This window comes from Rhipicephalus sanguineus, chromosome 9, assembly GCF_013339695.2.
Source record: "Rhipicephalus sanguineus isolate Rsan-2018 chromosome 9, BIME_Rsan_1.4, whole genome shotgun sequence".
Classification (NCBI taxonomy): domain Eukaryota; kingdom Metazoa; phylum Arthropoda; class Arachnida; order Ixodida; family Ixodidae; genus Rhipicephalus; species Rhipicephalus sanguineus.
The window spans coordinates 16,384,812-16,412,245 of NC_051184.2; the positions used below are offsets into that span (position 1 = coordinate 16,384,812).

Below are 27,434 nucleotides of genomic sequence, written 5' to 3' on the forward strand. Positions count from 1 at the left end.
ACAAAAACGTAAGGTATGGCCTCCGAGATTTTTGCGAATATGTGACTCGAAAGGAGATTTCACACTTTACGTTACTTTTTGTAGCAATAGGTAGCAACAGAAGCTAGTTTTAAGAAACGAAAGAAAACCAATACAGCTATAAAAGGTCACACTATAAGAATAAAAGCCCGCCATCTACAACTGCGATTCGAACCCGGGCCTTTTGAGCGGGAAGCGGGTATTCTACCCCTGCACCACTTTGGCGGAGCCGCGCGCAACTCTTAAATGACGACACATTGCAGACTACCTATCGCAGCGCCGCAAACGCGGATTGCCCCTCTTTGGGCTTCACTTTCTGTATATTGGTGCTGCGGCCGTTCCGAGCACTCCCCTGTTCTAGTACACTCTAGCGTAACTACAAATATTGTTGAAAAAATCTGTAAACAGGGGGTGGGTGCTCGAGCCGACGTTTCGACAAGTGGACTTGTCTTCTTCAAGGCTGGAACTGATTTCCTTCGCTATCGTGTGTGTATGGTTCGTGCCCTCTCCACCACACGGCGAAGAAGTTAGCCAAAGCAGTGGCACAGCATTTTAATGTAGCCGGTCACAACTTCGAAGATCTCAAACTTTACATACTTCAGTCAAACTTCCGGTCCCCAAGAGACAGAAAATATACAGAGTCATACCTTATTCACAAGTTCAATACACTCCAGCCAGCAGGCATTAACGTTTCTAAGGGGGCTCTTGAATCTATTAGGTATGGTACATACACAACGAAAACCATTGAGAGTCAAGTCCTTTGTCTAGGAATTTCGAACCTACTATTGTTAAAGTGCCACGTGCTTCCACTGACAATCATTCAGTGAAACGTATACCCTCGCGTCTCCCGCCCCTCCCCCTCCGCTTTTTGTTGCTTTTTTTTCCTCTCTCCTTTTTTTCCGCCTTCCTTATGACTCACCCAGTTCGACACGGTGGCCTCTCCCCCCCTCCCCCACCCCTTCTCTCTTGTGGTGGAGAGGGCACGAAGCATATACACACGATAGCTAAGAAAATCAGCTCCAGCCTTGAAGAAGACAAGTCCACTTGTCGAAACGTCGGCTCGAGCATCCATCCTCTGTTTACGGATTTTTTCATCGCATCTTCCATCTTCCACTTCCTGCCGTTTTTTTATACAAATATTGTTGTTATATACACGGCCAGAACTAAATATGACAAGCTTTACAAATCAAACGTGCAATGGCTTATGCCATCGGAGAGTACGTCAGAAGGTTTACAGGAAGGTTTCCCTCACGAACTCCGTCGGCGCATCCTGGCGTCGCCGCCGGCCTACGGGCTGGTGGTTCGGGTCGGGGCTCGGAGGTGGTCCTCGAAGATGTTGCCGACTTCGATCGCGGGTCCCCCTCTGTCGTCGGGGCGGACTGTTCGCGCTTTAAGCGTCTCAAGATTTTACATCTCTTTAGTCAGGGGTTCGAATGGCAAGGCTAGCTGCCCCGATTCGATCACTCATCAAAAGAAGCCGGGCAAATGCAGTAATGCCGTGATACTCGTAACCTCTTGTGGTGGTCCCGACTCCCGCGGTCGTTCTTTGTAGCCCATGACTCTGCCCTTCCGTGGCTCTTACCCAATCCTGGCTTATTATGCGACATATTTTCTGGCGAGTAAACGTGTATTGGCCCAAGAAACGCCTCCGTAGCATGCAGTAGCACAAAACTATCTCCCAAAACAGAGCACCCAAAGAATAAGAGCCAGAACTCAGGATCCGAGGAGGGCAGCGGGCAGGCTGTCCGACGATACGCGAAATATGGGCGGCCAGGCAATTTCCGCATTCAGAGAAGCGCTGAAATGGTCAACGCACAGTGTATTGAGCGTTTGCGCCGAAGAGCCTTTGACCGTTTTGCCATTACAGTTTATCCATCGGGCCAGTGGAGCACTGGACGAAGGGCCCCACCCACTTTAGTTGCTAATAGGAATAGTTAATAAACGTTTATTCTCTCTCTCTGGCGATCAGATGCGTCACAGTCGGGCTTCAACACCCGTTTGAACCCAGCCTTGTATTCGTCGCAGCGCCTCTCCAAGAACCACTGGCGGTCAAGCGAAAACAAAGTGATAGCACTTTCGGTAGCTGCGAAGGCAGTGGCTCTTTCGCTGGCGGCCGGTTAGCCCGACAGAGCACAGGAGTTGCGGCGGCGGCTGCGCAGAACGAAGTCAACAGAAAACGCTCTGCCGTTTTCCAAGCAACGACACTGGAAAAGCGTGCACGGGGCTTCGTCGCTGCAGTTACCGCACATCAGCGTCACCGCCTTCAGATCCCGGTGTCCGCGTGGCCGGCCTCGCATGGGCTGTCGATGGAAGCATCGAAGTCGCACCCCTGCGAAACGCGGTCTTCGACGCCTCGGAGGTCCTCTGTTTGTCTGGCTGCCGGTTAAAGAAACGGGAAGTGAGCACCCTACCACGTGTGGCGTGGCATCCCTCGTTCTCGTGTTTCGCACAGCCGGCCTTTCTCAGGACGTCAGAGTAATGTGCGCCGCCTCACGAGGCAACGTTTTACCTTCAGAGCACGCGTCAGTCGCCTCCATCTTCCACTTGAGACGCCACATGACGCTGGAGCCTCTCCGCACTCTACACCACGTTGTGGTGTAAAGCGCTTCGGCACACAACAAAACTGAGAAGCGACTTTGCTTCACGATATGACGATGTCTCACTTACGCAAGAGAGAGAGAACACAGGAAAAGCAAAGCAGGAAGGTTAACCATACTAACAGGTGACTGTATACTCTGTTCCGAGGATGACGTTGCAGAAGCAAAGATAAGTAGAAAAGAAGAGAAAGGAAACTCTATCCGCACACTATGGCCGACGTTTCGGAACACATTAGGTTCCTTCTTTGGGGAATTCGATGTACAGGGTCGTCCACACCTAAGGCGAACATCTAATTAGTACTCAAGACCTCATAGAAGCTAATGTTTAATACATAATTCGGAAAATTATTATTGTCTTCATGGGAACCATAATTAGACGTCTTAAAACGGACATTTTCCTCGTGAAGCGGAAAAGACGTTTTAGTTTTACGGGCTTGAATACTGATGATGTGTTTACCTTAGATGTTGTCGACCACGTACATCCGAAGCACAAACCCCTGAAGAGGGAACCTTCCGAAACGTCGGGCTAATAAACATTATTTTTCGGTTGGAGTCAAAGTCCTAACCAACTGTCCCAACTAAACAGGCAATTCTGTCGAAACGTTTAGCTGCAAGCCGTAACCATAGAAGCGCGGTGCACGCCGAAAAGAGGTGAAACCAGTGAAAGGTGTCCTCCTCACCTGAGACCGCATTGTTCCAAGGAGCCGCCCCGACACCTGACACCCTTTTCGTCGCGGCCGTTCGCCACGCTTTTTCCTGTTCGCCATTGTCTCTATTTGTCTGCAGCGAGAGTGACCGACGGAAGTTCGCGCCGGCCAGCTGACGCACACGCTTTTGTCGGCTGCTCTTTTGGGCCGTTTCACATTTGCTCGTCAGCCGCTGCTTCCATCTCTTTTCCTCTGCTCCGTCAGCAGGCGGTAATCGGAAGTTTATTGACCCTGTTGAATATGCCGGCAGGATCGAATGCGCACCTGCGCCTTAATTAAGGAGCGCTAGGCCGACGCAGTGTTGTGTGCCACGACTGGGGCAAGTAAGGTATGGTGTCGCGCGTGGCGCATTTATTTCTTGGGGCGACCGTATACGGCTTTCTTTTTGCGCATACTGTACTATATAGTTATGTGTTGTGGTAAATGAAGCGTCCATAAGTGAAATCATTGCTGGGACATCTGTCTCACGCATTAAATGTTCTCTATAAGTTCGCGCATTTTTTCCCATGACAAGAGATTCTCCCACTGCTTTCCCAGGAAGAAAAAAGCAGCGACATGATAAAACGTGGTGACTGGAAGGCACGGGATCGATTAGCAGTCTGCTTTCAATGCGATATAAACCGCCAGCAATCAAGTTCACTAGCATTGGTATGTGAGCAAAACTATGAGAAAAAGCCACACGATACCTAATGAATTCACCTAGGACGATTGAAACGCTTCCTTCGTGAATCCAACAGCAATTCAGTGGATCAAATATGGACAGAAGGCTTCCCCGTCGTAAGAGCTCCTTGCTCTTGCCGGCCACCATTGCTAATGATACAAATAGAACCATGATGCTCTCAGAAGCAATTTTCAGATATATCGGTGAAGTAGCGGGATAAACGGCGCAAATTTCTGCGTAGGGATGGTTCTTTGAAACGTGCATGTTTGCAAAAATCAGCGCGCACAGGACGGAGCACGAGACGAGAAGGACACAGTACGAGCGCTGTCTAACAACTGAAGTTTATTAAAACGAAAAACGAACGCAACGAAAACCAACACCATGCGTGCGCAGAAAATTTTAGATGACGTCAAAGAAATGGTTAAGCGTGCGTACCTCGCAATCTAGCAAACAAACAGACGGTTCAGATACGCAATCACCACCCTTCATTTTGATGAAAAACGCTTCCGCGAGTTCACGAGCCCTTTTGTCTTTGTGTTTCAACATAATGGCTGTGTTATTGAAAAAAGGTTTACTCCCGCACGATCTGCAATGAGCCGAAAGATGTGACGTCGGCGTTCCTTTTAAGGTATTTTTGTGCTGGCGAAGTCTTTCGTTAATGCATTTACCGGTATGGCATATGTACACCTTTCCGCAGGAGAGGGGGGTCCTATAGACAACCCCAACGGCGCAGGAACGGCGGGATTGCGATGCTTCACCGAGCAACCTACATCCACTGTTCTTCTAGCCTTCTCAATTGCTGCACATGCTTTACCTACTTTTAGGTTTGAATAAAAGAGAACGTCAGCATCAAAACGTTTACCTATTTTCTTAAACCGATGTGATTGTCGGTGTACGTAAGGCATGACAGCATATCTCTTGGACTTATCACCTGGCTCCCCGGTTTCAACCGGGCGCGATTTACACTGCTTGATAAGTTTCTCAGACGCTGACACAAGCACGCGCGCAGTGTACCCAGCGTTTTTCAACGGAACAGCCTGCTGCTGAAAGCTATCATGTGTCCTTCTCGTCTTGTACTCCGTTCTATTCGCACTGATTTTTACAAACATGCATCTTTTTCAACTTGCCCACCTCTCTACCTTACTGCAATTTGAAACGTGGTGTCAGCACCTTACAAACTTGAAACACGAAAGGCTCTAACCGACTGGCCAAGCAACGGAGCCATACAGCGGCATAAGAAGACGCAGGAAGCTACTTTGTGTCACTGTATTCTTTCTTACGTCCACACGAAGTCATCATAGCGACTGACGTGAGAAACCGACACGAGCGCTGAAGGCACGAAAATTGAACACGCATAACCTTACTTTTAATTCATTGGAATACGAAAGTAATTCAGAACGTATTTTCGATCGAGGAATGAAAAGGGCCACTTCGGTCGGTGAGTTTTGTGCCTCTTCATAGAGTCCGTTCTCTCTCGCCGTTCTTCCGCGCGGCCCTCGAATGGCCTGATCTCGCTTTCCTGCAATGTTTCCGTTTCGCGCGTGTTCTCTCGTTTTCTTGTCACGGCTTCGGTGCGAAATGTCTGCCGCAAAATCAGCAGTGTGTGCCTTGTAGCGATCGTATTCTTTTCCTCCTATAGCCACTCCATAACGGCCTCTTTCACCGTCCGATCAGCGTGCAGCAGCGGTCGTGAAAGGAACCAACAAACCGTGGTGTTTGTTGCGGAAGTCAAAAAAGGATCGTACGGAGCGATGAGGGAAGCACTGGGAGAATTTCCTCTCGATAACGCTCGGAGAAAGCGCCGCTGCTGAAACTCGTCTTCACAGCGATGCGCGCAGACTGCAGATCGAGTGTGGGGATAGCTTATCGCGCGACACTCGCGCCGGGCTCCGGTACCTACCACAAATCCGCATCATGTCGTCCGCAAACGCTGCAAACAGAGAGAGGGTTACCGGCGCCTAGAGTGCGCGGACATTCGTAGATAACGTCACGTCCCAGGTAAACCTGGAAATTAGTCAAGATCCGCTGAATAACGTTCGTGCAAGTCCGCTGCAAGCGGCTTCATTTCCACGCGTTTTTCTCGTCCGCACGACATTACCGCCGGTTGTCTTTTAACACTCACGTTTAATTTCTTACGTGAGCTTCGTTCCGAGCGATTCACTGTTCCGCGTCGTTCCACTAATCGACGTGGCTCTAACCCACGTTTTGTGCACCGCGCGTTCTCACTTGCCACGGGGCCACTCGGCGGGTTGCTCATCGGGAAGGGACATCTCCTTCCGATAAGAGGCTTTTCTCGGGGTGTGCGTCGGGACGCGTATGGCCGAACGTGCCGATAGCCTGGACATCCGGCACAGCCACTTTCACCGCCGAGACCTCGTCTGCCCTTGCGTGACGGCTTCGCGCTCACCTTAATATACCTGTTGTGTGTGTATACACCGCGCTCCACGAGGACGTCACGGACCGCCCCGCCGCCGGCGCTCCAAGCGGACGCGACGGGAAGTAGGCCGGCAAAGCCGCGCCGGCAGAAGAAGCTCGGCGTTTTTTGCGCGCTCCCTGTGCACCGAAGCCGACGCGTTATACCTGGCGCGCCAGACAGAGCACCACGCCTCCGTGCGACGTCCGTCTGTACGCCTTGACGGTGCGTGGTGGTGACGTCTTCTTGGTCTGTGAAGGTGTCATCGTGTTCGACACCGCGACTTCCGTTGTGTGTTTTTTTTTTCACGTACCTGAAAATCCTTTCCAGTGACACGCGCATTCTGCGCGGTGACCAGTGTCCCCTTGCCGACATCGGCGTTCAACCACTTGGAACAACTTTCTGCAGATGCCCTTCGCCGCACTAGCTGCCAAGGAACTTGAAAGTGCCGCGTAGCTCTCCGTGCTTCCGGTTTCGGATTTCCCGCGATCGCTGGACGCCGGCAGGTTCTAATCGGAAGCTTGGTGGGCAGAGTTGTGGGGTGCTCCTGTTTCCAACTTGTGGTTGGCCTGTAGGCAAACATCTTCGGTGTTGCGGCGGTAGACAGGCCGTCGACTGATCGTACTGTGCTCGTCTGTTCAGTGCTTCATCGTTCGCATTTTGCCCCGAACATCGTGTGCACGCGGTAGAGTCTCGAGGTGTCCTTCATTCCGAGTGAAGAGGCAGCCATGGGTGCGTACTACGCGACGCCCGAGCTGACGCCCGAGCACGAGTTCGCCCCCGAGGTTGTAGGGGTCGAGCATCAGGACGGCACGCGAGTCGAAATCGGTGAGTGGCAGAGGAGACGGAACGTGCGAGGCAGTCGTTTCCAGCACAAAGTAACAGTGCTACAGTTAGTTACCCACAGCAGAAAAGTAAACCGCTTACAAGTCGAAATAAAGTAACTTGTTACTGTTACTGGCCGATGAAGCGGCGTTGTTACTTTCCAGTTACTGTAAGAACAGCAATTAAGATGTCACATACGCGAGCGGTATATTTTATTCCGGTAGAGATTCATGAAAAAGAGATGTCACCACTTTTCTGCGATAATTATACACGTATCATCGTTGTTATCCACCACCGTTTTTATTTCTCTTTCATTTGTGACACGCTATTATTTGTAAAAGCATGCATATGCGTGTTAAGTTGCGACAATGGAGTCACATTGCCGTTACGGTGTGGAAACTATAACGGTGTTACAAATACAAGTTACTCGAATAAAGAAGTAACGAATTACAGTTGGAAGTTACCTGAAAAAGCAACTGGTAGCGCTTAATTACTGACTATAATTAGTGACTAAGACTGATGCCAATGAGTTGTACATGGCGAACAATTTTTATGGATGCTGTTGTCCGAGTGCAGTGCGTGCGGAGAGCACTGCACAGAAGCAAAACCCCGTTCCCGTTCCATGAGTGGGCACGTCGCACGTCACGACAGGGATGTGAAGGCACAAGTGATGCATTTAAATGACGAAGTCAGGCTACGTTAGTAATTTAGATTATGTGACAGGTGCCAAGCTCACTGTTCTTTCGCATTCTGCAAACAGTTTTTGTCGCAGTTGGCCAGATCGTTGCGACACAGAAAATCACACAATTGTAGTTATTATAAATTTATCATCCCGCTTTACCAAAGGATCGTTATGAAGCTGTCAAATATTGTCACGGAATGACGACGACGGCGACGCGCTTGGACCGCGGCAGCGTTGCACGCCTTGCCCCGTCCTTGGTGGAGGCGCCGCCGATCGCATTACAGCACTGCTCACTTCAATTCGACTGGGTTTTTCAAATGTGCCGCTTACTGAAAAACAAATTTCCGCCGTCCTCTTGACTGCACTCGTTGCGCTGTTAAGCCAACACCAACGTTGTCCGCATTCTTGACGAAACGGCATAGTGTGCCACACATTGGATGCCAGGCCGCAACAGTATAAATCACCGATGACTACGTGAAAAAAAATAGAGTAGCGCCTCCTCACATACGCAGGGAATAAAACGCGCCACCAAGAACTGCGAGGAGAAAGCAGGCTCTCGAGCCATTAACGAGGGTTTCCGCAGCAATAAAGTGGCACGATCTCGAGATTCCTTCGAGGCTGCATAATCGCGACACGAAGCAGAGCTCGATGCATACATCGTCGAACACCTGCTGTGGCTATTCAACGCGTCGGCCGTAATATTACTGCGAAGGAACTCGTGCAGTCCCGTTGCGTCGTGTACAGCGATTGCTGGCACTACTCTGAGGTGCGGCCAAGTTTTGTTTCAGTCGTTGTTCAGCGCTGTTGTTGCTCTCTCCGAACGTTTCTACTTGTCTGCACCCCCGGTAGAAAACTTGCCGTCATGGTCATGGCAAGATGACTCTTTAAAGGACACTCAATAGAAAAGCGATTTTTTCTTCTAATTGTAAATTACCCTTTCGCAATACCGAAAGCACAACTCTTACCGCGAGAAGGTGCTTCGTAAGCGAGTGGACGCGCAAAAATATACCTCTAGAGCGACTGTAAATGGCTTCCTTCGGGAGCCATGTGCTCGTAGCGTGCATGGCTCCTCTAACAGCCATGTACAAAGTAAATCAATAATATACTTGCTGCTGGACTACATGGTGCATGCCCTTTTCTATGATGTTTACGCGTCTTCTTTGTATTCCACGGCTATAACTCCTTTAGGAGTCACCCTTTGGGATACAGTAACTCGAGATGCAGGCACATGGCGGCGACGCCCTCAGGTGGCCGCACCAACTCGCCATGACGTCACAGATTTCGAAGGCGTCTGCTTCGGTCTACATAATTCTTTACCGGCAAAAATAGATCGCACTGTGTTCCGAGGGAACCAGATACTTAACATTCCTAGTTACAGCATATTTTACTGAGACAATGTGACCAGAATATAATATAAGACGTTGAAAAATGTGACGTACAATTTACATTCAGGGTCCGAAATTCCGGCGCGAAATAGAAGAATGAAACACTGACCTTTATTTTCTCTTCTAGTAATGAAAATATGATGGCGAAGTTGACGACAATAGTCTTTTTAACGAATAAAGTATCAGTCTAAGCAGACAATGTCTCAGTTTAGTGTTCCCTTAAACTGGTATATATAGAACACACTCCGGACAAGAATGTTCACAGATATACTAAACTAAACTAAAACTGGCCACCTCAGTGCGATTAGTTCGCATAACGCGGACACAATTTCCGGGAAGTGTTCCGTCAGTTGTTACATGCGTATTTCTTCATTTGTCCGCATAATTTGTCGAGAAGTTCGACCATCTATTTCTTCGCGAAATGCTTCTCTGTCTGTACAACGCCTGTACCTCGTGTCGCATACGCAGTTTCCTATTCGGTGACATAAGCATATTATATAGCCGCATTCTCAAACATATTAGCCAACATCTGCCGTATCCATTCAAAATAGCGCGCGAAAATGTTTCTCGCGTTCACTTCAAGCGATATTTTATGCTGTCTTGGGGCCTACATGAAATCGCATTACATGAAATCGCAAAAGAATGAAGAGCTTTTGCTCGCAGCTTGACAAATCGAGCAAAGCAGAAATCGGTACGCGCTCTTGCCAGCAGGGAGGCTAAAATAGTCTTCATCAAGTAAAAGTAGTCTTCTTCTTTCCAGGTAAAACAGTCTTCTTCACCTCTTTGCCTTGAGCCGAAGGATATCGAAGCGAAAGACTCCGTCCGAAGTTGTATTTTAGCTTAGCTTGCTTTTCTTTCGGACGGTGCCTGGCGGAAAGGTTGTACGTGCTGGGAATTCCCAACACCACTCGCTCAAAACCTCGGCAGCGCGCTGATCTTCGCAAGAGCTGTGCGTCAATAGATCTGAAGTACGTTTTTCTGTGAGCATTGAGAGCTACCTTAGGTGCCCCCTTTAAGAAATAGTGAATACGCGAAGAGTCGATCAAGACTTTGCCACAGTGTCAAGCAGCAGCTATGAAACCTACGATAATATTTTTTTTTGTCAAAGCCGCACGTAAACAAATCCCTCTACAATTTAACCATTTCATCGATAATGTTTTGTGTGTTAGATGGACATTGGCGTTGCCATAACGACCTCGCGGCGCCTTTAAAAGCTTTTCTCCCGTTTGATGCCCCCCTTCCTAAGTACATGGTCGGACGCTGCAGGGATGCCAGTTCCGGTTGACCTGCCTGTTACTCCTCCGCCTCTCTTGCATGCAGCGCTTGTCTGCCTACTATACCACGAGACTTGCGCAAGCTGTGTTTGCCCACACGGAAAGTATATTGAGTCAGTCGATTCGAGCATCGAATTGGGCCGCGGCGGAAGTGTCCAAGGTGTTACGCTTGCACACTGTTCTCTCGCATGCATGTTGCGAAGAGTGTCATTTAATTCACAGCTTACGCAAAGTGACCTGCTGTCTATGAACAGTGTTGGTTCTTTGTTGAAGGCAGTATACGTGTACCCACCAGTGCTAACGCTCGGGTATGTATTGAAAGCGTTGCGTCAGCTCCGGATAAAAAACAAAAAACAAAACATGCATATCCAATAGGGAAAATCCGTTTGATCGGGCAGTGGTTGGATAACCGTGTTAAAGAGACCGACAACCAATTTTCATGGTGCCTTTTTTCTTCAGCGCAGCGGAAAGCTCACCGGTCAGAGTGCCTAATCACGGAATGGTAACGTGGAAAACGCCGCGAAACATTTGTAATTAGAATTTTTCCATCTGCGGCGAATATGAAGTCATTATACACACGAGACAACATATGCCGCAAAAAATGAGCGCGAGAGTGGTTCGTGTTCGAGAGCAGTGAATTACTGCGCATGCGTGCACTTCGCGCGCATGCGCCGCGGCTCGTCATGGTCCACTGGCGGCCGCAAAGGCAGCGCCGGTTCTCACCGTGCAGCTCCTTTTACCTCGTAAGCAGCACACAATTGAGTCGGGCTGGATAATAATATACATACTCTAACATTGAGGACTAATTATGGCACTCATGACAGCATCAGACTACCGACAGCAAAGTGATCGATTTCATAATCCAGCTTCAAGGCTCTTCCGCTAGACTGCGCGACATACCGGTTTTTGTTATTTTACACACGATTTAAAAATATGAATCCTACTCGCAACGCGAAAAGGATGCTGGAATAGGTCACTATATTTTATGGTCTTTTCATTTATACCAAGATCTAATCCCACGTTCCGGCCAGTTGTCGGTCCCTTTAAAATAGGGGAGAGCATTGCGTCACGGAGTCAGCCTTGGCATGCGAACTTTTCGTGAACACATTTCCTTCGCTCTTTCCCACGCGCTGCCGTACCTTTGCCTGCACTGTACGCGCGCACTTACGTGGCTATCACGCGTTGGGCCGATACTCTTTCTGTTTTTGGCTTCACTTGTGTTGTCATATGCCTCCTTCGAATTTCTATTTTCTCCATGGTCAGTGGCCGCAGCGGCAGTGGCGGCATTCCTGACCATGGCGATCAGCTTTCGCTTGAGTTCCAGTGCTGCACTGTTAGAGCGCAGGGCATCTACCGTTGTAACCTTTGTTCTGCACAGCGGTAAATAACCGTACAGCGCGTGTCAGCGCGGTGATAACGCGTCGACGTCTCGAAATCTCCACGTACCTGGCGTGACGAGGAACTGCTGGCATCGCGACTCCAGTGTGACGCGAGCGGCACGATTGCCGCATTTATATGACCCACCTGTTTGCATATCCCGCAGAGTTGCACACTAACTTCGTAAAGGAGTGATATGCTGGCTTTCGAACAAAAATGATAAAAACGCTCAGGGGCGGCTTCTTTTGGAAAACGCGTGATTGCCGTGAGCACGTGCTCGTAAGCACGGAAACACTGCATCTGTCCACGTCACCGCGAAGCATAAAATGTTGCATATTTTGTCAACTGAAGTATGTAGAGCGGAACTTCATGTGCTGTAGTTAATTGTAGTTGTGTATATTATTTTGCTCAGCGTAATGCGTAAGTAGAAGCAAGAAATAGGCAAGACAGAAAGTGCACTGGCAATCTTGACTCGGTGACGCTGCTTGACATCTGCAGATTATGTAGGGGGAAAAAAGATGGTTAAAATGACCGAACATTTGCGTAATCAATCAGCCGGAATCAAAAAGAAACACATGCGAGGTTAGCAGCAGGGACATTTTAAAATTATTCCATAAGTGCGGATAGTTGAAGTCCTTGAAGCATTTTAATATAACTTCAACTTCGAAGCCAAGTCACATATAGCTTAATAAGTGATTATCGAACGGCAGGAAAATAATTGTAGGCAGAATGAATGGGCTTTCTAGAGCCAGAGAGGGAGGTTTTGTAAGCTACTCTGTGAAGGAGGATAGGATGAGGGCGGAAAAGATGAGACAAGGAAACCTGTACACACAGAGCAGTTTTCCATTCAGGCCTGAAGCTTTCAGAAAACATACTAGCGCTTTCAGAACAAGGCACAAGTTCAGGTGAAGATGATCGCTTGAAGCGATGCGAAATCTGTTAACAGGGAATACCGTTGGATCCAACGTTTCGACAAGTCCGCTCGTCGAAACGATGGCTTCATCGACAACTTGCGCTTTCAGAACAATTCGGGTCGACGATTCCTCCAGAGCCACTTACGTCGATATCTAGTCAGTTAATACTGTACCTGTTTTCTATTGTCTTGGACGATTCTTGTACAGTAAACAACATGTCATACCGGTTCATCGATTGAAATGCGATGTCACTCGCTGAACATTCGCTTTCCATGCTTCGGGTAGCTGTTTAATGCACACCTTTAATTGCAGTGGTACGGAATTCCTAGTGTGATGGAAGTGGGCAGCAAAAGTATCGAGTATGCGTGCGAGGTGTAAAGAGCGCCAACCTAAATCAAACGAGATCGCGCGGTGAGCCGCGCGGAAACAATCGCACGGCGACGCTTGTTACTGCTTCCCCCTCGAGAGTTCGACCGGATCACGTACGGCGAGCCGCGAATTTCTCCCGCCTTGTCGGAGTAGGTCAGCTGCGCGGAATAAAATAAACAAACGCCGGTAAGTGCTGCAGTGGCCAGCTGAGGAGCGTGGCCTCCTTACTCGTGCACGTGCTTCGTCGATCCGTTCTTGAGCACGGTTCGTCGGCAGTGATGTTTTGGTCGCTAAAGCCGTGCACCGTTACGGAAGCTGCTGCACGGCCGTGTACAGTCGTTAGTTCAATCCCGCGGGGATCAAAGCATGCCTGCTGCCAGACGCGGCGTTTGAACGCGTTTATTATCACTCGGGCTCACATATCACCATAGACTCACCACACGCTTACACCGAAGGGCGCTAATTCGGTCGAGATACCATACATCGTAATCTCCGGTATTTTTGCGGGCTACCTCTCACCGCTACAGCCTCTCTTAAAATGTCCGCTTCCTATACATTACAATTGCCAACATTATCCTCGCGCACGTTGTATGCCTACACGAGGTCGTAATGTTCAAAGCGCGGCAATTAGGCATTCAGCGTGTCCTCTTCTCCCTTGAGCACGCCGAAAGTTCGCACGAATATTTCTTGCTCTCATCGTGCACTTGGATCGCAAGAACGCAGTGGGGTATTTTCGCTGCACGTCTCGTGCAGCCACGTTGTCCGGTTTTGTTTGCTCCGAGACCCGAGAATGTATTTTGGGCAACTTGTCTAAGTGTGCTCACGAGTACCATGGACAGTTCCCATGTATTTTGGGCAACTTGTCTGAGTGTGCTCACGAGTACCATGGACAGTTCCCAACAAAGGAGAACGGCTCTACGATGGCAGCTTTGTGGTATAATGCTTGAAGTGTTAGGTCAGCAGTCCACAGGAGAGACTCTCTGCCTAAAGAACGGCAGACGTCGGTGGCGCACGTACACTCACGGAGTGGCGTGGTGTCGACGGCAACTAGTGCCAAGCACTGTCAAAGTGACGCTCACCTTCTCTCGCAGCTTCATTCACACTGCATCGCTTTAAGGGAACGCAGCAGGCGCCCAAGGAAGGGCAGCCCTTCTAGCACGTTGATTGAGTGCTGGCACCTCATCGCAGCTGCGGCGCGATAGAATGCGCCGGTTGCTCAGCGTAGTTGGCAAAGAGGCGCCGCCGGTCAGTCTTCTTTGGTATGCCTCACCACTCTTCATGGACTATTTGACGGAAATCAAAAATGCACCGCTCTTGTCAGTTTGTTTGGGATACTTTTTCGCGACACCAACCACAGTCCTGCTGCACGGTTTATGTACACCAGCAGGCACGTTCGATGATAGTGCGGCCACTGTTTTCAGAATAGGGGTGGCGAGGCACATGGTGTAAACTCGCCCTTACTGCGCAACCAGCAGGAAAGAAGAAGGGAGACAGGAAAGAGCGCCATCTTGTCCGCGCCATCTTAGAGTTGTAAAAAGATTAAATAGTAAAGAGATAAAAGTAGAGATGTACACCCCGTGATTATGTGACAACAAAAAAACGTGGCGCTCGGTAAAAATGAGGTGTTTTTTCACAGCTCTGTCCACGGTGCAGTGTTGTAAATGAATCTTGGTGTTGTGCGCATCGTGATGGCGCAGCGTGGCATGCCTATATATTGGCTTCGTGAACTGAGAATAAACAGTAGTCTGCGCTCTTTCCTGTCTCGCTTCTTCTTTCCTGCTGGTTACGCAGTAAGGGCGAGTTTACAAGTATGAACCAACTAGTCTGCAAAGAAGTTTTGCTGCACATGGTGTATTTGTAATAATAATAATAATTGTTGGTTTTTTACGTCACAAAACAACGATATGATTGTGACGGACGCCGTAGCTTAGGGCTCCGGAAATTTTGACCATCTGGTGTTCTTTAACGTGCACCTAAATCAAATTACACGGAACTCTAGGACTTCGCCTCCATCCGAATGCAGCCGCCGCGGCCGGGATTCGATCCCGCGACCTTCGGGTCAACACTCGAGCACCATAATTACTAGACCACCGTGGCGGGTACGGTGAATTGGTAACACTTTCATTCGCTTTAGAAAATAAAAGGACCTTTCATTAAAGAATATTATCTCTCTCTTAAAAGGTTAGTCCGAATTTTATTTGCATTCTCAAATGAGCCGTAATTTATCCACTCGTCTGGCCTTTCTTCTCAATGTATAAGTAATATCTGAGGATGTGTTACATTAAATGGTATTTGCTGTATGGACAGGCTATGCAAACAAAATGTCAGTCACTTGTGAAAGAGCGCATGTTGAATGCTTCATGGGCTCACCGTATATGTTGCCGCTCACAAAGCAGTGCTACGGAAACGTGGAGCAGAGCCGCTGATTTTTGTTTCGATGACGTATATATGTGTTCCCTAAGCTTTGAGATGGAGGATTAGGCTGGCAGCTTATCCACATACATTGCTCAGATCACAAAATTGGCTCTGACACGACGTACGAAGAAAAAAAAAAAGAAAGCAACAGCATCAGTGCACCACCGGAAGAGGCATTCACGTCGTCAAGGTAGACAGGCTGGAGCCTTTGACTCCAGTTACGCAGCTCCAGCACGAAGTGGTTGAATCGGCTTCTGTTAATCTTTTAGAGGCGTTGCACCAAAGCGGAAAATACAAGCCTGTACTCGAATGCATGCCACGCTTGCTGGCGCGGACACGGACCTCGGACAGAATAGCAGTACGCAACGACATTCCTATTGGTCTCTGCATGCGATCAAGGCCGTGCTGTGGCGAATAATTGACGCCCTGCGGTTGCTGGTTTCAAGTTTAAACACACAACATTCGTGGGTCGCTGCAAAAATAATGTGCGCAACAGACGGTCCCCTGGTACAGCAGCCTGGGAAAGTGCATGTGATGTGGAGTACGAACGTGCGCGTTGCATAAAAACAGCATAATGTGCAGCGTTCATCAACTTCGTCATACGATCACCATTTTTCATCTTTACAACCCTGTCTCTGTTGCTGACCTCAGCGTGGAAGGCACTACGCTCAGGCCGACCTCTCCGCCTTTCTGCAGTTTATTTCTATCTCAGCACATCTTTATTAAACCTTATTATAAAGTGCGCAGACAGACAATAGAAGTCGTGCGTGGACTTGTTATATCTCAAAGCTCCAGGGGAAAGGCGAGCGATCTTCGAGCGCGACGTGCACTTACCACGCCACGCAACATGCCGCATTATGTGCGCAATTCCCAGCGCCGTGGGATCGGAAGGTCCTGACCTTACGCTGGCCCGGAACGTCGCTCTTGCCCGATGCACGCTTTGAGACAGCTTTTTCTTTTCTTCTCTGTCGTGTCAAATGAGCTCTCGACTTGGAAGAGCTTCCTATCGCTGTAGGGTACGACTGAATTCGCTTCGCTTTTCCCGACGTTGTTCTGCATACTGCACGTTCTAAACATTTTTGTGCAGTTCGCCATATACCGACACCAGGAAGTGCGTGATGTGCGACCTTCACTGCCTCAGCTCCAGAGATTTTTTGGACAAGGATAACATCACCTGAGTGTCGACCAGTCTCGACTTTGCCATGAAAGAGAAAGAAGGAAACAAAAGGAAGAGGGCAAGCAGGTTAACCAGAAGCATGTCCGGCTGTATACCCTACACCAGGGGAAAGGGGAATGGAAAGATGAGAGAGAGAGAGAGAAGGGGAGGAAAGAAGGAAATGAACAATAAGTGCGCTGACGCATATGTGGAGGTGACACGTACAATTGCCAAAGGCGTTTACACAGGCCCGTAGTCCTCCGAAAGCATGAAAGTTCATTAACAGCCTTGTGAGCCGTCGGACGATGGGGACGGTGCTCCGGCAGCATCTGCGCGGAGTGGCCTAGCCGCATAGCGAAACGTAGCATCTCGAGCGAAAATACGGGGGCAAATCACAAGAACGCGTTAAACTATACATTTAATGTGACCTTACCCATACTCGCACGAATTGACACCTTCTGTGAGCGTTATAATACAGTTAGAATTCGCACCTTGTTGAGGCAGCCATCTTGTTAGCGTTTCTGGCGAGCGCAGCACAAGTCTGCCCCCGTGCGTGCAGCGCTTTCTTAGCTTTGGCTCCTCTATACCTGACTCGTCCTTCTTTCTTAAGAAAAAAATACGTTCTTTATTTATTAACAATATTAGTTAATTTAAAGTACAAACAATGGATCGTTATTTTGCAAGTTAGAATAGCTGTTCCTGGAACAAATTATATCGCTTGCACACAGGGCATACGTCGGCTGGTAAAGGCGCCCGTAATCTTCCGAGTTGCAACTCGTGTCGAAAGGCCATCGCTGTTCGCCGAGCGCTGAGGAGTTGGAAAGCCCAATCTGAACATGGGTGTCAAGTTACAGCGGACGGTGTTAGTTTGGCTTTGAGGCGGATACTTTGAACGATCTAGTCTGCAGTTTTACGAAAGGAATTTTCCTACATAAAGTGCCTGAAAGAAACTGTGGCGCTGCGCCGTAGGAATGATGGTTAGTGCATGGATTAGTCTGTATTCTTTGTGCTTAGAGGCATTCAAAGTTCACCCGAAGCTGCCCATGACGCTCTTTAAACATTTATTTCAAAGCCCTCGTATAACTTTTTAAACATAGCGAGGCAGCTAATCCGCTATCATGCGTGATAGCTGAGACTTGTGGCAACGAAACTTGATGCTGTAAAAGGTTCATTTCCCATCATCCCAACGTTGGCTACACCGTCGTGCTTGCAGCTTCCGCAGGAACTAGCGCCAGGGTTGGTGATCACTCATGGAATATGGTGATCGCTCATGGATAACTATGGAATTGTGGCGCAGCGATGGCCAAAGAGCGCCAAGAGATAATACGTGGTATTCCATGGTGTATTATAGAGTGAAAGGATGTAAATGTAATGTGCCTGCATGTATAAATGCCAAGGAATCGTGCAGTAAAATATCGGGTGATCAAAAAAAACAAAGACTAATAATAATGAGACTGACGAGTGAGTTGGAACATTACAACAAGATATGTGCATTACAGCGTCATGTAATAATATGTTCTATTTCTAGTAGCACTGTCATCTCACCAGAGCCCTCGGAGGCGAGGAGCCTGGAGGCTCGTGCTTCAAACACGTCACAGCCTCTGTTACGTGTCCTTCACCTCGTCTGGGCTGTTGTTTTCGCCGGCGCTGTTTTACTGTGAATATGAACCAACTAGCCCAAGAGTACATCTTGTCTAGTGTGAGTTCCTATATGTCGTTCTTATATCGGGCAGACCTGAAGACGAGAAGCCGCAGCACCTACTTTTGGCTAACAACTGTGCTAATTGTGGCTGTCTACCGATTTTTCAAGAGACCCGGGTTTTGCGAAGCTACAAAGATAAGAGTGCACGTGAAGTTTTCGAAGCGTTCGCTATGAAATGCAAAGATACAAGATGTGTTAACGCGCCTTCGATAAATTTAACCGACAAGGACTGTAATTATATCTGCAACTAATTTTTTTTTTACTGTAACTTTTGCTACTTGACGCATGCACTGCGAAGTGTTGATATTTTCCCCGTCCACTGTGTGCATCCTTTCAAGGTATATTAGTGTGTTGTCACAATAAACCGAAGCAGTTGGTAGTCAGCGCTAGTTCTATGTCTACTTGTCCGTGTTTTCTTTTCGCTGTTTTACCTATGGGTACGTAACAACTGGCTCATATTCAGACATTACTTACTCTGGTAAGAGGCCATGCTACAGATCGCTTGAATATATCAGATGCAGCACTTTGAGCTCGTTCAAAAAAAAAAAAAAGAGAAACGCACACACACAAAACTAATCTGCTGTCAAAGAGCACGTTCTTGCCGATGAACATTGTTGGGTGCGGAATTCGCCGTGTTGTAGGAATCTTTATCGGAAGGGACGCTTTGCAGCTGGAAAAGGAGACGACTGCACGGGCAGCCGGATCACCATCAGCGCAGGACGCACTGGCGCGGGGATAAGACGGCGCGCGGGTTAACCGGGCTACTCGTAGGAAGCCAGCTGCTCACACGCGCGTATGAGACCGTGGGACCGAGCGGGTCGCGGCCTTGCTCCTCTCGGCGCGCACGACGCGCGAACCGGACGACCGCGACGACGCGCTGCCGACGTCCCGCGTTTTCCCCCGTGCGACTCGCATTTTCCTATCCGAGCTTAGAGGAAAAAGAGCGCAGGCACTGATCGGCTACGGTGTGCATGACGGCGCAGCCACATATACGCGTGGGCACGGGGGGCGGCCGCCCCCTAATTATCTAAGGGGGGTCGCTAAATCTGCCGCTTACCTTTACTCACTGGGACCTTCGACACATGCTATTTGACGATAATGGCGACCGAGGAACCCTGATGCTGCATTAAGGTAACTGTTTGCCTTTACCCCCGGAAAGCCGAGGACCAATGGCAGGCCGTATCCATGGCGGAGCTTGTTTTCTTTCGGACTCAACCAACGGGGAGGTGGGGGGTGGCTGTGGCGAAGCGTGGGGTGCACGCTCGTTGCAGCGGCCAGTGTAAGAGCGGCGGCGCACGGCGTTCCAGTTAACATCCCTCGCACGCTTTAGAGAAAAATAAGACAACAGAGGATGAAAGGGTTGGTTGAAAACACAGCTTTAGAGCAGAAGCAAGGTGTGAGAGCGGGCTAGTTGGTATTCCATAATACTAAAACTTTAGCGCAAAACGAGCACGGCGGACAAAGAAACGACGAAGACAGGCGCTGTCTTCGTCGTTTCTTTGTCCGCCGTGCTCGTTTTGCGCTAAAGTTTTAGTATTTTAGAGCAGAACTCCACCAGCGCGTTCCACGTCTTAGTTTTCTTGCTTCACAACGTAAACACGTACTCAGTGACGGCACAGGAAAGGACACTTGGTGCAGTCAAAACTCGATCTAACGAAAAAATGTCCATTCCCCGACATGGCCTATAGGGTTAGATGCTGTCATCAACTCGAATTAACGAAGCTATCATAGCACTAAACTCGATTTAACGAAGCTTTGCCGGAAATAAATGAGCAAAAACTGCAGTCATTTCTTTCTGACTTTGACACAGACGGGTTTTTCTTCGGGCGTGCGCTGTAACGCTATCGCGTTAAACACCTAGCTGCCCTAGTCACGACTGTAGTTTTATTTTGACTAGGCTGCACGCCGCGCCCATGGAAGGAACAACGGACATAACGCGGTCGGTAGCGCTTTTACCTACCAAATGGCCCTAGGGGCAGTGGTGGTTTGTCGTCTCTTTAAATGCTCCAAAAGGAAGACGAGATGTTTTCGTTATGTAATGGCTTATGCGACCTATGACATTGATTGTCTCCTCGCAACTTTCTTACTCGGCCTGCTCGCACAATCACGGCATTCGTTCGCCCCGTCTTTGCACATCGGCAGCTTGTCGTAGCTTAAAGTGACCGTCTACCTCACCTGTATCGCCAGGACACGGGAGGCTCCATGTCCGGGCTGCCCTCGCGGACTTTACAGATGCTCAGGTGTGTGTTAGTGACAAATAAAATGCCGCGGTAGCTTTCGGGTTACGCTACGTTACAGTTTTATATTTCGAAGAACCGAAAAATTCCTTTTTCGATTTTACGAACTTCACTATTTAACGAAATAATTTGAGCGCACTAATCACTTCGTTAAATCGAGTTTCAACCGTACTAGCTTAACGGAAGGGGTCAGCGGGGTTCCTTGTCACGGGCTGTGCAGCACAGCAGGTCACCACGTGGTTTGCTCGCAAGAGCATATCATCGGAAGTCGGCGAGAAACACCTTTCGCATCAGCGCTCTAGCTTCGCGCTCTGTGCGTTCGTTGCAAGCGGGCGACGCCGTGGAAGAAAGCAGTCGAACTGCATGAAGGGCTTCGAGCGAACGCAACTTTCCTTTTGTTTTTCCTGCTTGTCTCGCCGCCGTGTTTATGAGAAGCCGTTCTGTCCCGGTTGGCTAGACTCTGCTTCGCGTGTCACAGTTGTGCTTCTTCCGGAGACAGCTGCCTAACTCCGCTACGCGACTCGACGTCAGTGCGGCAGATACGTGGTTGCGGCAGCATTTTTATTCAGAAGTGTACTACGTATAGTATATATAGTTACCGGCTAAGTTGCCAGAGTGAGGTGGAGATAAACGGGAATAAATAAATAAATAAATAAATAAATAAATAAATAAATAAATAAATAAATAAATAAATAAATAAATAAATAAATAAATAAATAAATAAATAAATAAATAAATGTAAAAGAGAAACTATGTGGTTCTCTTCCGGTGAGTTTGATTGTTTCGCCGCTCGACCAGACGAGGAGAAAGCTGTTGTAAATTACTTTCCTGTAGGTAAGCGATGAAAAAGCCTTGGAACACAAGTTGTCGCTGGAGCCGACGTTTCCTGAGCGGACTTGTCTGCCTCAAGGCTTGAAGGCATTTGCAACCTTGAAGAAGACACGTCCGCTTGTCGAAACGTTGGCTCCAGCGGCACCCCGTAATCCGAGGATTTTTCATTGCTTGACGATTCCATCCTCCCCTGAACTTGTACCTTATTTGGATTTCCGGTGGGTAGTGGTCTCTATTGGAAAGATTCAGTCATTCAACGTGTGCGACTGAGCTGTGTAGTTCAGCAAGGCTGCGCCTGGACATGACACATAGCCTGTTCACCCGCGTCATAAGTGCGCGCGAGTTTCAGCCGCGTGGTCGAGCTAATTCTCGTGGCTGCCGACATATCTACTAGCGCGAAAAACACAAAGGACGAGGTAAAGACGGCAGACAGGACGCAGCGCTAATCGGCAGCGCCAATCAGCTGCGACGTCCTGTCTGCCGTCTTTACCTCGTCCTTTGTGTTTTTCGCGCTAGTAGATATGTCCGCAGTTAATACGCACCAACTAGCCCAACTCGCTTCTCTAATTCTCGTGGCATCGAGAACGGAATGCAGACGTGACTGCTGTTCTGGTGCGCAGCCGGCGCGAGTACGTGCCACGTCTTCCCGACTTGAAAGAGTGAAATAACTCCAAGAGAAAATTTTACGAAAGTTTCTGGTGTTAGACTAATTCCTTGCTCGCACTTATTCTTAATTCTTATAACTTCCGCGGTACTTTCTGCATTCAATGAACTTTTCTCTGGTGGGTGTTCTACAGTAGGCTTTTCCATGTAGTATTCGGTCTTCACGCCGTTCATCCTAAGTTCAAATTTAACAGCAAGCCAAGATAAGCACCCTTTTGTGCAGGTCATTCATTCATTTATCGAAACAATCTTGGCGTCGTCGCCGCGGACGACAGTCAGCGGTGCACCGAGACGATCATCGGCCAATACTGTCTGGGCACGAGTGGGGACCTTCTGTCCTCGGCGCCGACGTGCGCTGACAGCAAACCGACTGGCCAATCGGTCTCGTCGTGTTTGCGCCGCCGACGCGTGTACGGCGCACGCGGAAAGAGCTTGACCGCTGAGCAAACCGGCCTCGCTCGGGCCCAATGCAGAGCGCACGCGATGAGGAAAACACGGCGGCCGGAGAGGACGCGGACTGACCTTGCCAGAAAACATCGATGGGCCACATACTCTCTGGGGCCGCACAATTCAAGGCGGCTCTTACAAAGCCGGCCCACTTATAGACATGGATCTATACCGTGGCAGAAGGTACTACGACAATTGCAGGAAGTATGACCTCTTCTGGGAACTGAGTTGTAATACGAGGAAAATTGGGAGTCTCCTCGCTGTGCTAGCTGCACTGTTTGTGAGGCTCAATAACTGGACCACATCGCGAAACGCATAAAGGAGCGCTTCTTTGGTGTCCGTTCCCACTCGTGCGTTATTTCGCAAAAAGAGACTTCAAAGGAGTAAACAAAGGAGACCCTTTGGGCCTCGATGAGGCGGATCTAGCCGGAAAGATATGCGGGTAATTGCACCGCCTGGGCGCCTCCTTTCAAGAAGTTCTAGTAAAATTTGTTGTTATTTAAAAACGCAGCGCAGACGGTGAATAATACGACGCACAGAGCGCGGCGTATGCTCAGGCTGGCTGCCTGTTGGCCATCCCGCGTGTGGCGAAAAGTGACGAAAGTTCTGGTGTGTAGACCAGAATTACTTTTAGACGGCAGCCATTATTGGCTGGGGGCAGAAGACCATGTAGAAGCGACGACCACGATAGCATGTGGCCTGTCCTTATAGCAGGCTTGCCGCCAATCAGCTGTGACGTCACCGAACCCATACCCCCTATGCTGCCCGCTCTGACTTGTGATAACTGCATGGGTCAAGATTACATATATGCTTGCCCTAAATTTGTGTTCGAGCGTAAAAGAATTGGATCTATATATTTAATTGAACAATTCGGGCATGCGCAAACAGAGAGACATCGAGATATATTATTATGTTAGCACCTTCACTATATCTTAACAGCGGAGGAACGAATGGTCATGTCTCGATGTATGTCTGTTTGTGCATGACTGGGTACGAACACGTGTGAGTTATGATCTGGCTTCCAATGAAACACTGCTGTATAGTAATAATAATATCTGGGGTTTAACGTCCCAAAACTACGATATGATTATGAGGGACGCCGTAGTGGTAGGCTCCGGAAATTTCGACCACCTGGTGTTCTTTAACGTGCGCCTAAATCTAAGCACACTGGCCTCAAACATTTTCGCCTCCATCGAAAATGCAGCCGCCGCCAAACACAGCTGAAAGCAAACGCTTGTGTGTGTCCCTTTTCGTGTTTATGGAGAGTTTCTGTGGAGAGTTTCTTGACACTAACAGATATGTCGCACCAACAAGTCCAGAAGTTAGACCTTGCTAAGAGTAGGGTACGCCTCTGTTTGAAATTTCATTACAATTAACGCTGGTCTTAATGAACTCGAAAATATTCATTAGTGATTCCACTCCGCGCGTGACTAGCGAAGCTGTGTAGCACACGGCACGGAGGTGACACAGAATTTTGATGAAACGTACAGAAGGGCAGATAATTTTCGTGAAGGGTAGAAAGTCCCTTTTTAATGTAGAGTATGCTCATTTAAAGTTTTACATTTGCGCAGCATGTGACTCGCCACGGTGGTGTAGTGGTTATGGTGCTCGACTGCTGACCTGCACGTCGCGGGATCGAATCCCGGCCGCGGCGGCCACATTTTTGATGGTGGCCAAAATGCTTGAGGCCCGTATACGCTTAGATTTAGATGCACGTTAAAGAACCCGGGGTGGTCGAAACTTCGGTAACCCTCCACTGCGGCGTCTCTCATAATCACATCGTGGTTTTGGGACGTTAAATCCCAACCATGACGAATGAATGATGACCAGCATATGTATTTTTGCTGTGACATGTGTCTTGTTGTCTGACTTACCGCATGCGCTTGGCGTTTCGTGAATGATCTTGAGGAGCCATTCGAGCACCATGCGTATTTTCGCCGCACTCTCCCGTGCGCAACATTTTAGTCGACCAGTGGTGAGCGGTGGGGTTTGTCTAATTTATGTGGCACATGCATTTTTGCCGGTGGATAATTTCTTGATTTTTTTTGTGGCCCAGTGGGGCGTGGAGTTCGCCAAATTTTTGTGGCACATACCTAGCTGCACTAGGAGTATTCTGTTCGCAGAGTTACTGTTCACTGAGTTACGACTGGCACAGTTATATACAACTTCGCTGTAAAAGCCTTTGTAGACTCTCACGATGACATTCACACATGACCCACTAATGTGAATGAAAAAGAAAAAGAGAGTACTGTCCACCCCCTGCCATATAGAGCCAAATAAGCCACTCTAGTCCAAAGAAACTCACGAGGTCCCTTATGCGTTCGCCTAGGACGATTCCAATGCGAAAGCCATCTTTTAAAGACGATAGTCTTTCTTGGGGAACTTAAACGCAGAAATTTTGGTCTGTCTGTCTGTTTGTCTGTCACCCGATTTAGCCACCCGGCCAAAGTTGAACCACTTTTTCTTACTTTTATTCTCAGTCAATGAACTGATCCTCCCCCGCCCATCTCCGAAAACATTCTGCACCTAACGTGGTTCTGCACTGCCTCCAGGATCGGAGGCATTGAAAGCCGTCTTCACCTCATGTGCACCTGCTTTTGCACTGCCTCTGTGATCGGCCCACCTTTGACCAAGCGACGATGTCATGTGATGACGTCATCATGCGAGGTCACTTTATGTGACGTTGCGATGACGACGATGATATTTTTGCTACACTCGTGTTGACGCCGCCGATGCCGACGGTCAATTTTCGCGTTTGTTGAGGTGTCTGCGGCTTTCGCCTTTAAAATGTCGAACCCAGAAGTTGCGACGATTCGTCTCGTTCCGCAGGGGAAGTAGAGCCACTGTTCATCGCATTTATATTATCATGCAAATCCGTATGCCCACTCGCAGGAGCGCGAGTAAGGGTTCGCGTCGCCCAGCAAGGGTTTCGGACACCGAGACCAGCTTCGCCAAAAAGACAAAAAGGTCGTTCTTTCGCTGGACTGAACGCCTGAAGCCAAGAGCGCGCAGAACAAGCACGAAGCGGGGCGCGGCTTATTCGCTTGCTTTAGGGGAAGATGGGTTTTCATCTAGAAGTTTATCGGCTTCCCTTGCGATGCCGCCCGATCAATTGCGGAGGCAAATGGGATTAGAGAACGCACCTATATCTGAGCCACCTAAACAGATTACCGCGATACTTATTGTTCGCTCTGTGAGGCACATCGTCCTCAAAGTCCTTTTCGGCAAGCAAAACACAAAACTTGACATGCGCAAATGCGTGTGGAAGTGGTGAGGGAAAAGCTATACTTAGTGTAGGAAGCTTGGGCACGTCAGTTGGTGCAAAATTGGAAGGAACAGAGCGCAATAGAAGGCGGGGACAAGGAAGGGGTACGCACACACATCGCTGACTTGCAAGATTTTATTCGTAGGACGGGAAGGATGAACTATATGCATATGCCACTGACATGCGCCACAACCAGCAGGAAAATTACAGAATCATTTATACCTAATGTTGTAGATAGTACGAGCAAACACTGCGCACAGTATAGTATGTCACCGGAATGCGTGTTTGGCACAAAATTTTCGCAAAGTCGGAATTTTCCTGATGTGTACCTATGCTACACGTCAGCTTTAAACGTTTTCCAGCAGCGGGCTTTTATTCCAGCACCGAATCCTTCATAGGAAGTGTTCTCTTTTTACATTTGTTTTGTTCAACCGACTCGGCGCATTCATATGGTTCAGATACACTCACATGCTGCACGCGTGGATGTTTAGCCCAGTAGGTAAGACATTCTGCTTCGGAGCGTTCTAGGTCCAAAACTCAACACCGCCACGAAAGTTTATTTTGTTTGATACATTTCTTCATAATGATTCGTCTTACGTGGCAGACGTACGGACGCACAGTTTTCTCTTGAACCAATTCCAACTATAGGTCAAATAGCCGTGTTGCTCTGTCAGTCGGCATAGAGATGCTGACTCGCTTAATTCCTAAGCTCATATAATCATCGCTTCGCCGGAAATGACCGTGGGCCTTGTTCTAGCACTGTTGGAGGATGGTCATTGCCTATACTTCGCTGCCTACGACATCACCTGTCAGTACCGATACTAACTGTTATTACGCTTCTCTCGATACGTGCCACCTTGTCGAAATCAGTAGATGTTCTTTCTTTACCGTGATCCCACCACTGCTTGTCACTGCAATAGTCAAATCGGGAGCATCGACACTGCGTGCAGCCGTATATAATATCATCGAATATTTGTAAATGAACAAAAAAAAAAACACTTAATACAAACAAAGATATATTCGTTAAAGGGACCATGACACGGTCACCCAACAATTTGCGGTTTTCAGTGAAAAATAGAAGTAGATGGTCTACTCTACCTATAGATGTATGAAAAATGCACTGTATAAGAATATTTCAGCACAAAATAAGCCCTAGTAGTCGCCGGCTATAAACCCCGCCCACCGGTGGCGACCACCATCTTGTCATGGCGTGTGTAACGTGGAGCCGTCGTCTTGTAACCAGTGTTTCCGCCGCTGCAATCGTCCAATTTCAATGTCAAGCTGAAGAAAGCTGAAATGGCTCGATATTACGCGCAGCCGTCCAGGCAACAAGATCGTTCGCCAGAACGCAGACGCTCGCGCGGCAAGCAGCTTGCTACGTCACAGCTCGCGAGTGCATCAGTGTTGCCCAGTCCGCTCGCGTCTTTATAAAAGTATTCAATTATAAATTAAGTGCTCGACCAAATGCGCTAAAATTTCGCCAGCTTGTTTGTGAA

The 27,434-nt window shown here is 48.6% G+C and overlaps 1 protein-coding gene across 3 annotated transcripts in view; it reads left to right on the top strand.

Moving 5' to 3' along the window:
• LOC119404652 (uncharacterized) overlaps window positions 1-27,434 on the top strand; it is a 240,603-nt gene that overhangs the window by 79,139 nt on the left and 134,030 nt on the right. Inside the window, exon 1 of one of the 3 annotated variants that reach the window (XM_037671238.2) lies at window positions 6,808-7,224. The exons of the other annotated variants lie outside the window; for them this stretch is intronic. Coding sequence (XP_037527166.1) covers window positions 7,125-7,224 — 100 coding nt within the window. The 5' untranslated portion in view covers window positions 6,808-7,124. Of the gene's footprint in view, window positions 1-6,807; window positions 7,225-27,434 lie in introns of those variants that run through there. 3 annotated transcript variants of the gene reach the window in all.